General features: G+C 41.5%; 1 protein-coding gene across 7 annotated transcripts in view; it reads right to left on the minus strand.

Moving 5' to 3' along the window:
* LOC117345637 (BPI fold-containing family B member 4-like) overlaps nt 1-14056 on the minus strand; it is a 67913-nt gene that overhangs the window by 24698 nt on the left and 29159 nt on the right. For 6 of the 7 annotated variants that reach the window (XM_033914561.1, XM_033914559.1, XM_033914558.1 and 3 more), the window contains 3 exons: nt 12832-12943; nt 10724-10828; nt 4549-4695 (listed from right to left, as the gene is read on the minus strand). In XM_033914561.1, coding sequence (XP_033770452.1) covers nt 4549-4695; nt 10724-10828; nt 12832-12943 — 364 coding nt within the window. The remainder of the gene's footprint in view (nt 1-4548; nt 4696-10723; nt 10829-12831; nt 12944-14056) is intronic. The other variant, XM_033914564.1, reaches the window with a different exon arrangement.

A 14056-nucleotide genomic window follows, 5' to 3' on the forward strand; every position in this document is an offset into this window, starting at 1 on the left:
ACGTACAGTATTTTCCTCATCTGTCCTGGCAGGCTCACAATGTAACTGTAGCACCTAGGGCAACGAAGGGTTAAGTGACTTGCCCAGAGTCACAGGGAGCAGGCTGGGATTGAACTTGTATCCTCAGGGTGCCGAGGCAGCAGCTCTAACCACTAGGCCACCTCCTTCTATGCTAATTTCCGTACTCTTCTAGGTATGAAAAAATGAATGCCGATAGTTTGGGGCCCAGTCATTTATTTAAACTGGTTTGGGGCCCGTTGACAACTTATATTACTTCACGATAGTAGGCCTTTGATTATGAGTCAATTCTTGTTTATTTTCGTACACATCCAGGGAAGGGTGGGAGGGAGGGGCTAGTTCTATTTATGTCCTAATTTTTGTCCTTTGAGTATTCACACCTGGGGTGGGTGGGAGGATATTATTAATCTGAATAGGCAAAGGTTATTGGAAAAATCTATGTTTCGGTGTTTTATTGATTAATGATTGCGTGGATGGGTGGGTGGGATAAAATGGTTGGTCATGTATATTTATAAGATGAATGTGCATTTATTGACTTATTATATGTTATGTACTTGTCTCTTGCACTATTGACTTTGACGTTTGGAAAATTAATAAAGAATTTTTAACAAAAAAAACTGTGCTCTTCTGAGATGCTCACGCAACTAAATTAGCTAATGAGCCAATAAGCACAAATAATTTGGCATTAACGATCAATTACACTGCGCAACAAATTTTAACTTTTGTTCTGGGGCAAGAAGAAAATAAGGTTTACTTTATGGAATTTGGCCTCCTGGGTATGAAAACAGCCTCAATTTTCTCCTACCACGTAGAGTTTTTTGAGCAAATCACAAATAGTCAAAATGTAACGCGCTGCGCCGATTTAACTAAGAAGCAAAACCCCCGAGACAAAATCAACGATTTAATCTCGACTGTGCTGATGAAGCTTGAAAATTGCTGATGATGCAATACAGCGCCTCGCTGATGATGCAATAGGCCTACGGAGAAAAGTATATTCCAGCTCCGCCTCCTCAGCCATAAGAATTTAATTAAATAGCACATTATTACATCATCATTAAAAGTAATACTTTAGCATAAAAATTTAATTTGAGGCAAACTGTTTTAATATTTCAGAGATTGTTATTACATTACATTACATTTGTGATTTCTATTCCGCCTGTGCCTTGCGGTTCTAAGCGGATTACAGTTAAAAGAGATCAGGACATTACCGAGAGAATTACATTACAACGATTTAAGTAAATTACACGTTGTGGTATAGAAATACAAGTATAAGATATCTGGATTTATCGATAGAATAACTTGACAGGGTTCAAGTAGTTACAAGGTTCAGTGGGGAAAACAATATAGGCAACTGAAGAAAGATACCTAACTTTGAAGGAATCAGTTAAGTGGATACCTAAGGGAGATGCTTATTTAGGAGAAGGTTAAGTGGATACCTAAGGGAGATGCTTTTTTAGGAGAAGGTTAAGTGGATACCTAAGGGAGATGCTTATTTAGGAGAAGGTTAAGTGGATACCTATGGGAGATGCTTATTTAGGAGAAGGTTAAGTGGATACCTAAGGGAGATGCTTATTTAGGAGAAGGTTAAGTGGATACCTAAGGGAGATGCTTTTTTAGGAGAAGGTTAAGTGGATACCTAAGGGAGATGCTTTTTTAGGAGAAGGTTAAGTGGATACCTAAGGGAGATGCTTATTTAGGAGAAGGTTAAGTGGATACCTAAGGGAGATGCTTATTTAGGAGAAGGTTAAGTGGATACCTATGGGAGATGCTTATTTAGGAGAAGGTTAAGTGGATACCTAAGGGAGATGCTTATTTAGGAGAAGGTTAAGTGGATACCTATGGGAGATGCTTATTTAGGAGAAGGTTAAGTGGATACCTAAGGGAGATGCTTTTTTAGGAGAAGGTTAAGTGGATACCTAAGGGAGATGCTTTTTTAGGAGAAGGTTAAGTGGATACCTAAGGGAGATGCTTATTTAGGAGAAGGTTAAGTGGATACCTAAGGGAGATGCTTTTTTAGGAGAAGGTTAAGTGGATACCTAAGGGAGATGCTTTTTTAGGAGAAGGTTAAGTGGATACCTAAGGGAGATGCTTATTTAGGAGAAGGTTAAGTGGATACCTATGGGAGATGCTTATTTAGGAGAAGGTTAAGTGGATACCTATGGGAGATGCTTATTTAGGAGAAGGTTAAGTGGATACCTAAGGGAGATGCTTATTTAGGAGAAGGTTAAATGGATACCTAAGGGAGATGCTTATTTAGGAGAAGGTTAAGTGGATACCTAAGGGAGATGCTTATTTAGGAGAAGGTTAAGTGGATACCTAAGGGAGATGCTTATTTAGGAGAAGGTTAAGTGGATACCTAAGGGAGATGCTTATTTAGGAGAAGGTTAAGTGGATACCTATGGGAGATGCTTATTTAGGAGAAGGTTAAGTGGATACCTAAGGGAGATGCTTATTTAGGAGAAGGTTAAGTGGATACCTATGGGAGATGCTTATTTAGGAGAAGGTTAAGTGGATACCTAAGGGAGATGCTTTTTTAGGAGAAGGTTAAGTGGATACCTAAGGGAGATGCTTTTTTAGGAGAAGGTTAAGTGGATACCTAAGGGAGATGCTTATTTAGGAGAAGGTTAAGTGGATACCTAAGGGAGATGCTTTTTTAGGAGAAGGTTAAGTGGATACCTAAGGGAGATGCTTTTTTAGGAGAAGGTTAAGTGGATACCTAAGGGAGATGCTTATTTAGGAGAAGGTTAAGTGGATACCTATGGGAGATGCTTATTTAGGAGAAGGTTAAGTGGATACCTATGGGAGATGCTTATTTAGGAGAAGGTTAAGTGGATACCTAAGGGAGATGCTTATTTAGGAGAAGGTTAAATGGATACCTAAGGGAGATGCTTATTTAGGAGAAGGTTAAGTGGATACCTAAGGGAGATGCTTATTTAGGAGAAGGTTAAGTGGATACCTAAGGGAGATGCTTATTTAGGAGAAGGTTAAGTGGATACCTAAGGGAGATGCTTATTTAGGAGAAGGTTAAGTGGATACCTATGGGAGATGCTTATTTAGGAGAAGGTTAAGTGGATACCTAAGGGAGATGCTTATTTAGGAGAAGGTTAAGTGGATACCTATGGGAGATGCTTATTTAGGAGAAGGTTAAGTGGATACCTAAGGGAGATGCTTTTTTAGGAGAAGGTTAAGTGGATACCTAAGGGAGATGCTTTTTTAGGAGAAGGTTAAGTGGATACCTAAGGGAGATGCTTATTTAGGAGAAGGTTAAGTGGATACCTATGGGAGATGCTTATTTAGGAGAAGGTTAAGTGGATACCTGTGGGAGATGCTTATTTAGGAGAAGGTTAAGTGGATACCTAAGGGAGATGCTTATTTAGGAGAAGGTTAAGTGGATACCTAAGGGAGATGCTTTTTTAGGAGAAGGTTAAGTGGATACCTAAGGGAGATGCTTATTTAGGAGAAGGTTAAGTGGATACCTAAGGGAGATGCTTATTTAGGAGAAGGTTAAGTGGATACCTAAGGGAGATGCTTATTTAGGAGAAGGTTAAGTGGATACCTATGGGAGATGCTTATTTAGGAGAAGGTTAAGTGGATACCTGTGGGAGATGCTTTTTTAGGAGAAGGTTAAATGGATACCTAAGGGAGATGCTTATTTAGGAGTCTGGATATTTTTGGTATATGAGGTTCGAGGGGAAGACTAGTGTGTTATTTGCTGGGGAGAGTGCATGTGCGATTGGGGAGGGGAATATTAAGTAAGGACGTGTTTTTTGAAAAGAAATGTTTTGATTTCTTTACGAAACACTTTGACGTCTGTTGTTTTGATCATCAGTTTGGTGATGGTGGGGTCAAGTTTCGCTATTGCATTTACTCCAAGCATTAGGAAATTTAGCGAAAATGTTAATTTTTGCGTTATAATGCTCTTTTGCCAAAAATCAGAGGGCTATACTGAAAAATTAAGGTCAGTTTTGAATTCAGCGACCCCCAAATCACTATAGAACACCCACTACAATTCATGCCCCAAGACCTCTGTTGCACAGTGTTCTTGGCGTTAATTGGCGACATTTATTTCCATTCGCATCGTGCTAAGCACTGTTCGCTAAAGGTCGATGTGCAACTCGACAGGGGGCGTGGCCAGGGGAGATGCTTGGGTGGGTCAAGGGCAATCACTAAAAGTGCACACACCGCCGTAGAATTTACGCCAGCTTTTGGCTGGTATAAATCCTCACGCCCAAATCCTGGCGCTGTGCGTTTTTCTTCACAGAACGTCCTCTATAGGCACCAGGTTTGAGTTCCATTTACTGAGTCTATCCCTTGGTGCGCACGGATGTAAAAAAAAACTAACACAGAACACTTTTGCGCGTCCGCGTTAGACCATTTTCGCTGCGACAGTCACGGAGTAGCAACTCAATACAGCTTGGTAAAAGGACCCCTTTAGTCACTTTCGTATTCTTTGAATGTTTTAGTTGGCCAAAAAAAAAAACCACATTTTTTTCAACATTAAACAGAGGATAGAAATTCTCCAGTACTCACCCGCTGGGAACATTGGCTTTAACTTTAAGCAACTGAGTTTGGCAGGCCTCACAGACAAATTTGGGACAGTTGTTCTCCCCCTGGGTCAGACGAGTGGCTGTTATAATATTTACCTCCATTTTTATATCCATATTTCCACCAAGAATGCTGAAAAGTATATGAGAATTAACTCGTAGCCTCATTAACAAGTGTACTTTACATAACCAGGCGTATTAGCTAACGATCTCCTTCCTATACTAATGCGTAGCGTGGGTTGTAGCGCCGGCAGCGGCGGTCACCGCTCCGATGTTCATATAATTCCTATGAGCATCAGTTGCCGTCCCAGCTGACACTAAAACCCGCGCTAGGCGCTACCAAAGGAGAGGGGTTTGCTAACATATGACTTTGCCATACTGGGTCAGACCAAAGGTCCGCCTATCTTAGCACCCTGTTTCCAGCAGTAGCTAATCCAAGACACAAGTCCTAGTGGGATCCCCAAAATAGCAAGATGTAATGCTACCTATCTCCAGGGATAAGCAGGTGTAACCCGCATAGAACTTATGTACTAAATGGTGAGACCTTGGTTAGGACCACGGCGGAACGCGACCTAGGGGTGATCATTAGTGAGGACATGAAGGTTGCCAATCAAGTGGAGAAGGCTTCCTCCAGGGCAAGACAAATGATGGGGTGTATCCGCAGAGGTTTCGTCAGCAGGAGACCTGAAGTTATGATGCCGTTGTACAGAGCCATGGTGAGGCCTCACTTGGAGTACTGTGTTCAGTTTTGGAGACCACACTACCGAAAGGACGTGCTGAGGATCGAGTCGGTTCAGCGAACGGCCACCAGGATGGTCTTGGGGCTCAAGGATCTCACGTATGAAGAAAGATTTAAAAAAATTGCGGCTGTACTCACTTGAGGAAAGAAGAGAACGGGGAGATATGATTGAAACACATAAGTACATCACGGGACGCATCGAGTCAGAAGATGATATCTTCTGGCTCATGGGACCCTCGACCACCAGAGGGCATCCGCTGAAGATCAGGGGAGGGAAGTTTCATGGCGACTCCAGGAAGTACTTCTTCACCGAAAGAGTGGTGGATCATTGGAACAGACTCCCACTCCAGGTGATAAAGGCCAGCAGCGTGACGGATTTTAAGAGAAAATGGGATACTCACGTGGGATCTTTAAGGGAGTAAATTCAGGGGAGGGGATACTTGGAATGGGCAGACTTGGTGGGCTAGAGCCCTTTTCTGCCGCTTTTTTCTATGTTTCTACTTTTAAAATAGTTTCTGAACTTTTCTGTCGGGAATTGTCCAACACTTCCGAAACCCATCTATCCTGAGGCCCCCTTTTACAAAGGCGCGCTTAGCGTTTTAGCGCAGATTTAGCGTGCGCTAGCCACTAACGCGTCCATAGGATGACACGCACACATTAGTGTTTAGCGCGTTTAGCGTGCGTTATTTAGCGCATTCTAAGAAGCTTAGCGCACCTTTGTAAAAGAGGGGGCTAAGTGTTTTTACCACATGCTTTGATTAGTTCCAGAGCATTGAGGGTCATATTTTATATATCGGGCCTACTATTACTGATCACTGTACATTAAAGTGCAGCACAGGAGAGTCTCCTCCACAAGTCAAACAAACAGTGGAGATGTCCAGTCAAGTCAGGTGGGCTTTGCATATTTCACAAATCTCTTTTATTTACTTCAATGGCTCAATGAGTCGACGTTTCGGCCACACTGGCCTGCATCAGGAGTCTTAACTAATGAAAAGACAATGGCGACTTAAATATCCCAAATGCTTCTGTGGTATGAAAGTCAACAGTCAAGGACTTTCATACCACGGGAGCGTTTTGGATCCAGGGCCACTTCTTTTCAAAGCACAACATTAGTATTTCAAAGTGGTCCACCACATGGATATTTAAGTCACCATTCTCTTTTCGTTATTTTAGACTCCTGATGCAGACCAGTGCGGCCGAAGCCTCTGCTTGCCCTGGATCTGTAGCTATTCTTTGGGGTTCCGGAATCTTGCTCTTCTTTGAGATTCTGCCTGGATACTCTTTGGGGTTCTAGAATCTTTTGTTACTCTTTGGGGTTCTGGAATGTTGCTACTAAGTGGGGTTCCGGAATCTTTCTATTCTTTGAGATTCTGCATGGAATGTTGATATTTTGGGGGGTTCTAGAATCTTTTGTTACTCTTTGGGATTCTGGAATGTTGCTACCCTTTGGGTTTTGGCCAGGTACTGGGGACCTGAATTGGCCACCTTGAGAACGGGCTACTGGGCTTGATGGACCATTAGTCTGACCCAATAAGGCTATTCTTAGGGTCTTATGTTAATTCTCTATTAATATTGTTAAAGAAGGAAAATTGACCCGGCATTGTAATAAAATAATTCAAACTTGCTAGCTGAATATCGGCCTGTATAACTTTATCTTGTTGGGCAGACTGGCTGTACCATGCGGATCTTTATTTGCTATCATTCACTACGTTATTATGCTACTGTTTTCTGTATGTAAAATAAGGTTCGCATTGAGATGCTTTTATTCGTTAATAAGCTTCAGCATCTTTCGGACGTTCTTGAACTCCACATGATAAGAACATAAGAACATAAGAACTGCCATCTCCGGATCAGACCTTCGGTCCATCAAGTCCGGCGATCCGCACACGCGGAGGCCCTGCCAGGTGTACACCTAGCGTAATTTATAGTCCACCATATCTTTATATGCCTCTCTTAAGGAGATATGCATCTAGTTTGCTCTTGAAGCCTAGGACGGTCGATTCCGCAATAATCTCCTCTGGGAGGGCATTCCAGGCGTCAACCACTCTCTGAGTGAAGCAGAACTTCCTGACATTAGTCCTGAACCTGTCCCCCCTTAGCTTCATTACATGTCCTCTAGTCCGTGTCAAATTGGACAATGTAAATAATCTTCTCTGCTCTATTTTGTCGATTCCTTTCAGTATTTTGAAGGTCTCGATCATATCCCCACGCAGTCTCCTTTTCTCAAGGGAGAACAATCCTAGTGTTATAAGTCTGTCCTCGTATTCCAGTTTCTCCATACCCTTCACTAGTTTAGTTGCTCGTCTCTGCACCCTCTCCAGCAGTTTTATATCCTTCTTTAGGTAGGGAGACCAATGTTGGACGCAGTATTCCAAGTGTGGTCTGACCATTGCCCTATAAAGCGGCATTATAACTTTCTCCGATCTACTCGAGATTCCTTTCTTTATCATGCCCAACATTCTATTTGCCTTCTTTGCCGCTGCCGCGCATTGTGCCGACGGCTTCAGGGTCCTATCTATCAGTACACCCAGGTCCTTTTCTTGTTCACTCTTCCCCAGCATAAAAAGAACACTTTGGACCCCTGAGGAAGATGTGTTAATCGAAATACAGACTGTGTTGGGTCCTTGTTTCTTACATCTTTTAACAGTTAGAAGAGTACGTCGTCTTTTTTTTTTTTCAGCAACATTTTGCAGTTTTGATTCAGGCCATTATTTTATCTCAGTTGGACTATGGCAATTTACTTTATGCTTGTTTAAGTAAATGTAATTTGAGGAGGCTACAACTTATCCAGAATACGGCGGTCAAACTGATAAACGGTAAACCTAAATATGACCATGTCAAACCTTTATTGAGATCCCTTCACTGGCTTCCTGTCTACTGGAGGATCCAACTGTAATTTTCAAAATCCCAATATGGTATTTTTTTTCTTCTTTAGTCCATGTTTCATTTAATTCACAAGAAATCTCTAATTCTAGGAGCTCTTAGAAATTTAAACTTAACTTTCCCACTCTTAAAGTTGTTGTTTTTTTGTTTGCTTGTTTTTTTATTTTTTCAAGATGGCGCCGGGTTAGGTTGCTGTTATAGTAATCCCGGCCGTTTTCTTTGTTTGTGTTTATTTTTTTTGGTTTATTTTTTGTTTAATTTGGTTTAATTTGATTTTGTTATTTACCTTTATGCTCCTGTAACATTCTTTTCTACTTTTTTTTTCATTTTTGATTAGCGGTATATAAGAAATAAATTACATTACATTACATTAAAGGAAGAAAAACTATGGCCAATTTTTGTCGATCGTTTTCTTTTTTATTCGTAAAAGTTTGGAATGACCTTCCGTCTATAATTAGAGTTCTCTCTCATCTACCCACTTTTTGTAAAGTACTGAAGACATATTTATTTCAGAAATTTACTAATGATCCTTCTTTTTCAAAACAATCATAAAAGATAAAATTCTGGCCTAAAAGATATTACCCCCCTCTTCTATGAAACCACGCTAGCGGTTATTAGCGCAGAGAGCCGCGCTGAATGGCCCATGCTGCTCACGACGCTCATTGAGTTCCTATGAGCGTCGGGAGCAGCGCAGGCCATTAAGCATTGCTCTCTGCGCTAAAAAACGCTAGCGCGGTTTCATAGAAGAGGGGTATTGTTTCTGTTCTAATCTCTTGTACAATTTATTAATATTTTGTTAACCGAGTCAAGCCCTCCTGTTGGGATGTACAAAGTCAAAGATTAGATAACAAAGGTGGATCACTTATAAAACAACGTTTTATTGACTTAATTGACGCACAGCAATTCTGCAGTTTCTTCATTGGGTTTCATCGTTTGACACTTACTGCAGATTTGTTGGATTCCTTTCTTTGTAAAATATGGTTTCCATAGTGAAGATTCTTTATAGAATTGCCATGTTTTAGAATGTTTTTGTGATATTTTGTGACTCAGTAATATATGTTGTATGAACTCTTTATGTTGCGTGACTGTTTGACATCGATTCAGCTGCATGGACCTACTAATGGCATGTTTTAATAATAAATAACACAGAAGAGAAGAAAAATAATACTAAGCTGTACCAGGCCATGGTGCGCACTCACCTGGAGTACTGCATCCAGCACTGGTCGCCGTACATGAAGAAGGACACGGTACTAATCGAAAGGGTACAGTGAAGAGTGACTAAGATGGTTAAGGGGTTGGAGGAATTGCCGAACAGTGAAAGATTAGAGAAACTGGCCTCTTCTCCCTCGAACAGAGGAGATTGAGAGGGGATATGATCGAAACGTTCAAGGTACTAAAGGGGATAGACTTAGTAGATAAGGACAGGTTGTTCACCCTCTCCAAGGTAGGGAGACCGAGAGGGCACTCTCTAAAATTGAAAAGGGATAGATTCCATACGAACGTAAGGAAGTTCTTCTTCACCCAGAGAGTGGTAGAAAACTGGAACGCTCTTCCGGAGGCTGTTATAGGGGAAAACACCCTCCAGGGATTCAAGACAAAGTAGAGAAAGACAGGTTTGTTCTCCCTCTGCAAGGTAGGGAGACCGAGAGGGCACTCTCTAAAATTGAAAGGGGATAGATTCTGTACGAACATATGGAAGTTCTTCTTCACCCAGAGAGTGGTAGAAAACTGGAACGCTCTTCCGGAATCTGTCATAGGGGAAAACACCCTCCAGGGATTCAAGACGAAGTCAGACAAGTTCCTGCTGAACAAGGACGTACGCTGATAGGGCTAGTGTCAGTTAGGGCGCTGGTCTTTGACCAGAGGGCCGCCGCGTGAGCAGACCGCTGGGCATGATGGACCATTGCAGCGACAATTCTTATGTTCTTATGCTCTTACAATAAAGGGGTTTTTTTGCCAATGACTTTAATAAGAGCAGAGTGATCTATCATTTTGATGACCCTTATTGGGTTGATAATAGCTCGAACTCTGAGGCTTTTTTTTAATCCTAAATTAAGACACTATTAAGATAGGTGACAGGTCAAAAACGCGCAAGACAATCGCGCGCAGACAAAATCGCGCAGACAAATAAGCGCTAAGACAATTGCGCGCAAGACAATTGAGCGCAGCGACAACTCAGCGCAAGACAATTGCGCGCAAGACAATTGAGCGCAGCGACAACTCAGCGCAAGACAATTGCGCGCAAGTCAACTGAGCGCAAGACAACTGAGCGCGCCACGTGCGCTCATTTGTCTTGCGCTCACTTGTCTTCACGCTCAGTTGTCTTGCGCTCAGTTGTCTCGCGCTCGGTTGTCTGCGCGATTTTGTCCGCGCGCGATTGTCTTGCGCGCAATTGTCTATGAACCATTAAGATAATATAGGTCATTGAGTAGTGGGTTTATATTTCCATCTATTATTTAGAATTTGACAGACCACAAATGGCACATTTTCAAATGGAGCAAAATTTGGAATTTCCTCAAAGATGACCTACGATACTCACCTCTTACCGCCGACTTCTATTTTTGTTGTAACAGTCATGTTGGTCCCAACGTCAGGTACCAGCTTCAAGGAGATTTCCACAAATTCAAGATTCAACAATTTCATCCTGTATAGAAGAAAACATTTCTTATACGTCACAAATCTATCAGAGGCCCTCAAGGATTGGATCGTAAAGTAGGTGAATCTGGTCCTGACTCTGCATTAGTCTCATGTCCTGGATTCTACCTTGCCTTCAAACAAACTTGTTCATTAGTGATGAATAAAGAAAAACATTGTGTGATTTGAGGAGGTTTGTAGAAATGTTTGAAATAGCAAGAGGAAGAAAAAAAATCAGACATGGAAATATTTTGTTTCTTTTTTTTTTTTTTTTTTTTTCTTTTTTAATCTTTATTTAAATTTTGAACATATTATCAAGAATAATCTTCTTGTACAGAATGTGATTGAGTCAACATAATATAAAACAAATGAAGTAACAATTATATGACAAAATTACTATTTACTCATCAAAATTAAAGTCCCAAAATTAAATTGAGATCCAAGATGTTCCTGAGTGAGAATTATTAAAAGAAAAAGAATAAATTCAAATTGCAATTAGGCGGTCAGATGAGAGTGGACCAAGAGCAAATTTATACATCGAGATCTTTTTTATCCCCTTCAAGGCCCTTCCTGGAGAGAAATCCTGTCAACTGAGAGGGCTCAAAGAAAATATAATTGCAAGATTTATACTTTACAATGCATTTGCAAGGATATCGTAAAAGAAATGATGCCCCCATTGCAGTGACCCCAGGCTTAAGAAGCAAAAATTCCTTCCTTCGTTTCTGAGACTCCCTTGTCACATCTGGAAATATTTGAATTTTATGTCCAAGAAATTCTTTATGTCTGTTCTTAAAATAAAGCTGTAATATCCAATTTTTATCTGGTGATAAAACCACCGTAGCTAATAGGGTAGCTGGAATAGCTACCTCCCTCATTGAAAAAATATTTTGTTTCTATGTTTATTTTTACTGTTTAGTTTTTATTCACCTCTGATACAGCCTTTTCATGGGCAAAGAACGGCCATGTCAGGCAGTTTGTGTAAACAGTTGTGGTTTTGCTTATGATTACTGAATTCATACTTAGCTCACAAGCTTTAGGTAACCTTTTGAGAATTCCAATCCAATCCTTACATTTATATACCGAAATCATCCCCAGATACTGGGGCTTGACTCGGTTTACAATATTGTCACAAAGCAAGGAACAGCAGGACAGAAAAGGAGTCCAAATGTATTGGCACTCATAACACTAATTTAAATTAATTATGTGCTCATCTTAAGGCCTGCTGAAAGAGAAGAGTTTTCAGATGAAGAGAGGTAACAGATCTGATTTCATTAGAAAGTGTATTCCAAAATAGTTGCAAAAATGTATGTAAAAGAACGGGAAATATATCCCATGGCTTTTGTCACCTCTGACAGAAGGAAATGAGAGTTTCAGTGTTTGAGATCATCTTGATCCAGTAGGTCGTAGAGAATTAAATGAAACACCAAAATACCATGTAAAGAGTTTACCTGCATACATACCGTGTTTCCCTGAAAATAAGACAGTGTCATATTAATTTTGGGTTCAAAAAACGCATTAGGACTTATTGGGGGGGGATGTCTTATTTTTTTCATGTACAACAATCATCTCTCCCTTTCTCTCCTCCATCCCAATTCTTCCTTTTTCCTTTCTTCCCCCCCCCCCATGTGCAGCATCTTTCCTCCTCTCTCATCCATCCATTTGTGCAGCATCTTTCTATCCCTCTCTCCCTCCCCCCCTGTGCAGCAGAACCCCACCGACCCTCCGCTCCGAGGTCTCCTAAAGCAGCAGGGGCTGGGGTTGCTGAATCGCTGAATCCAATTTTTGGGCAAATCAAGCAGCACTAGTGTTAGGGATAGAGTCAGGGAGTGTCAGGGACATTCGGGGAAGGGTGACTTTGGTGGTCGATATTAACTGGGGCTTCTTTTCAGGATAGGTCTTATTTTCGGGGAAACGGAGTATATATATCAGAATATTCACTCAAGACAATGCTGAAATGATTTTTTAGTGCTGCCTTGATGCAGAGTGTTGCATATTCAATATGTCTTCACTTACTGGCTCATTCCCTTGGCTGGGTCTCCTTTTTGATGGCCATGCTTTTTGGCTGGTGGTGGCGGCTTTGCCATGGCTTTGGAAAAATCAATCGACAGAAGCGAGTCTTTGACACCTGAAAAGATTGCCATAAGACCATTTGTCTTTAGTGCTAGAACTAGTTGATGCAAAAAGTCATATTTAAAGGGGGGGGGGGGAGAAACAGTTACAAACTATAGATATGGTGAATTTCATCATTAATGATTTTTCTATGGGTTTTTTTTTCCATTGATGCTTAGTGTGAATAAAAGCGTCATGGATTTGATACACTGCCTTTCTGTGGGGCTATATTCTATAAATGGCGCTGTAAGGCGTCATTTTATTAAGGTGCGCTAACTATGCGCGCTAAATGCTAAGGCATCCATTATATCCTATGGTCGTCTTAGCATTTAGTGCGTGCTAAATTGGTTAGCGCACCTTAATAAAAGGACCGCTAAGTTAGGTGGTAGTGGTGCCCTACCACTGCCGAACTTATCCTCCTTTCATGACGCCGTGTTAGGCTTTTTTATCACCGGCCGCTTCGGAGCGTTTACCACCGCAGCCGGTGATTTATAAAAAGCCTAATGCAGCTTCATAAAAGGGTGGAGAGGGGGGGTTAATTATTCTAATTGGCTCTAATTGGTGCAGTAATTGACCACATCGTTTAAAACCAATTGAAAACTCGTTACAAAAGTAGGCGCTGGGAGGCATCTGCAGTGTAGGTGCTGGAATTGCATCTACAGCAGGACGCCTAAAGGTGCCTTAAGCGTACGTGGGGGTGGTTAGGGGGTGGAGTGGGACGTGGGCACCACTTGGCGCGATCCACTAAAGAACTTAGGCGTCTGCAAAGTAGACCAGTAAAACCCTGGTCTACTTTGCAGACACCTAAGTTTCCTGGTAGGCGCCGTTCGCTGCGATTCTTTAAACGGCCCCTAAGTGTGAGTGGCACAAGGCCAGCGCCGATCTTGTAGGTGGCCGCCGTTTTAGGCGCCATTTATAGAATCGAACCTTTTATGTATATTGTATGCAGGTACTGTTTCTGTGGGTTCAGAATCTAAGTCTTGTACCTGGGGCAATGAAGGGTCACAAGGAGCCACAGTGGGAATCGAACCCAGTTCCTCAGGCTCGTAGCTCACTGCACTAACCATTAGGGAGCTCGTGTGTCTAAATTGCGTGTGGATAGGACATATTCCATAACAGTGCGCTTTTT

Source organism: Geotrypetes seraphini, chromosome 11 (assembly GCF_902459505.1).
Source record: "Geotrypetes seraphini chromosome 11, aGeoSer1.1, whole genome shotgun sequence".
NCBI classification, from domain to species: Eukaryota; Metazoa; Chordata; class Amphibia; order Gymnophiona; family Dermophiidae; genus Geotrypetes; species Geotrypetes seraphini.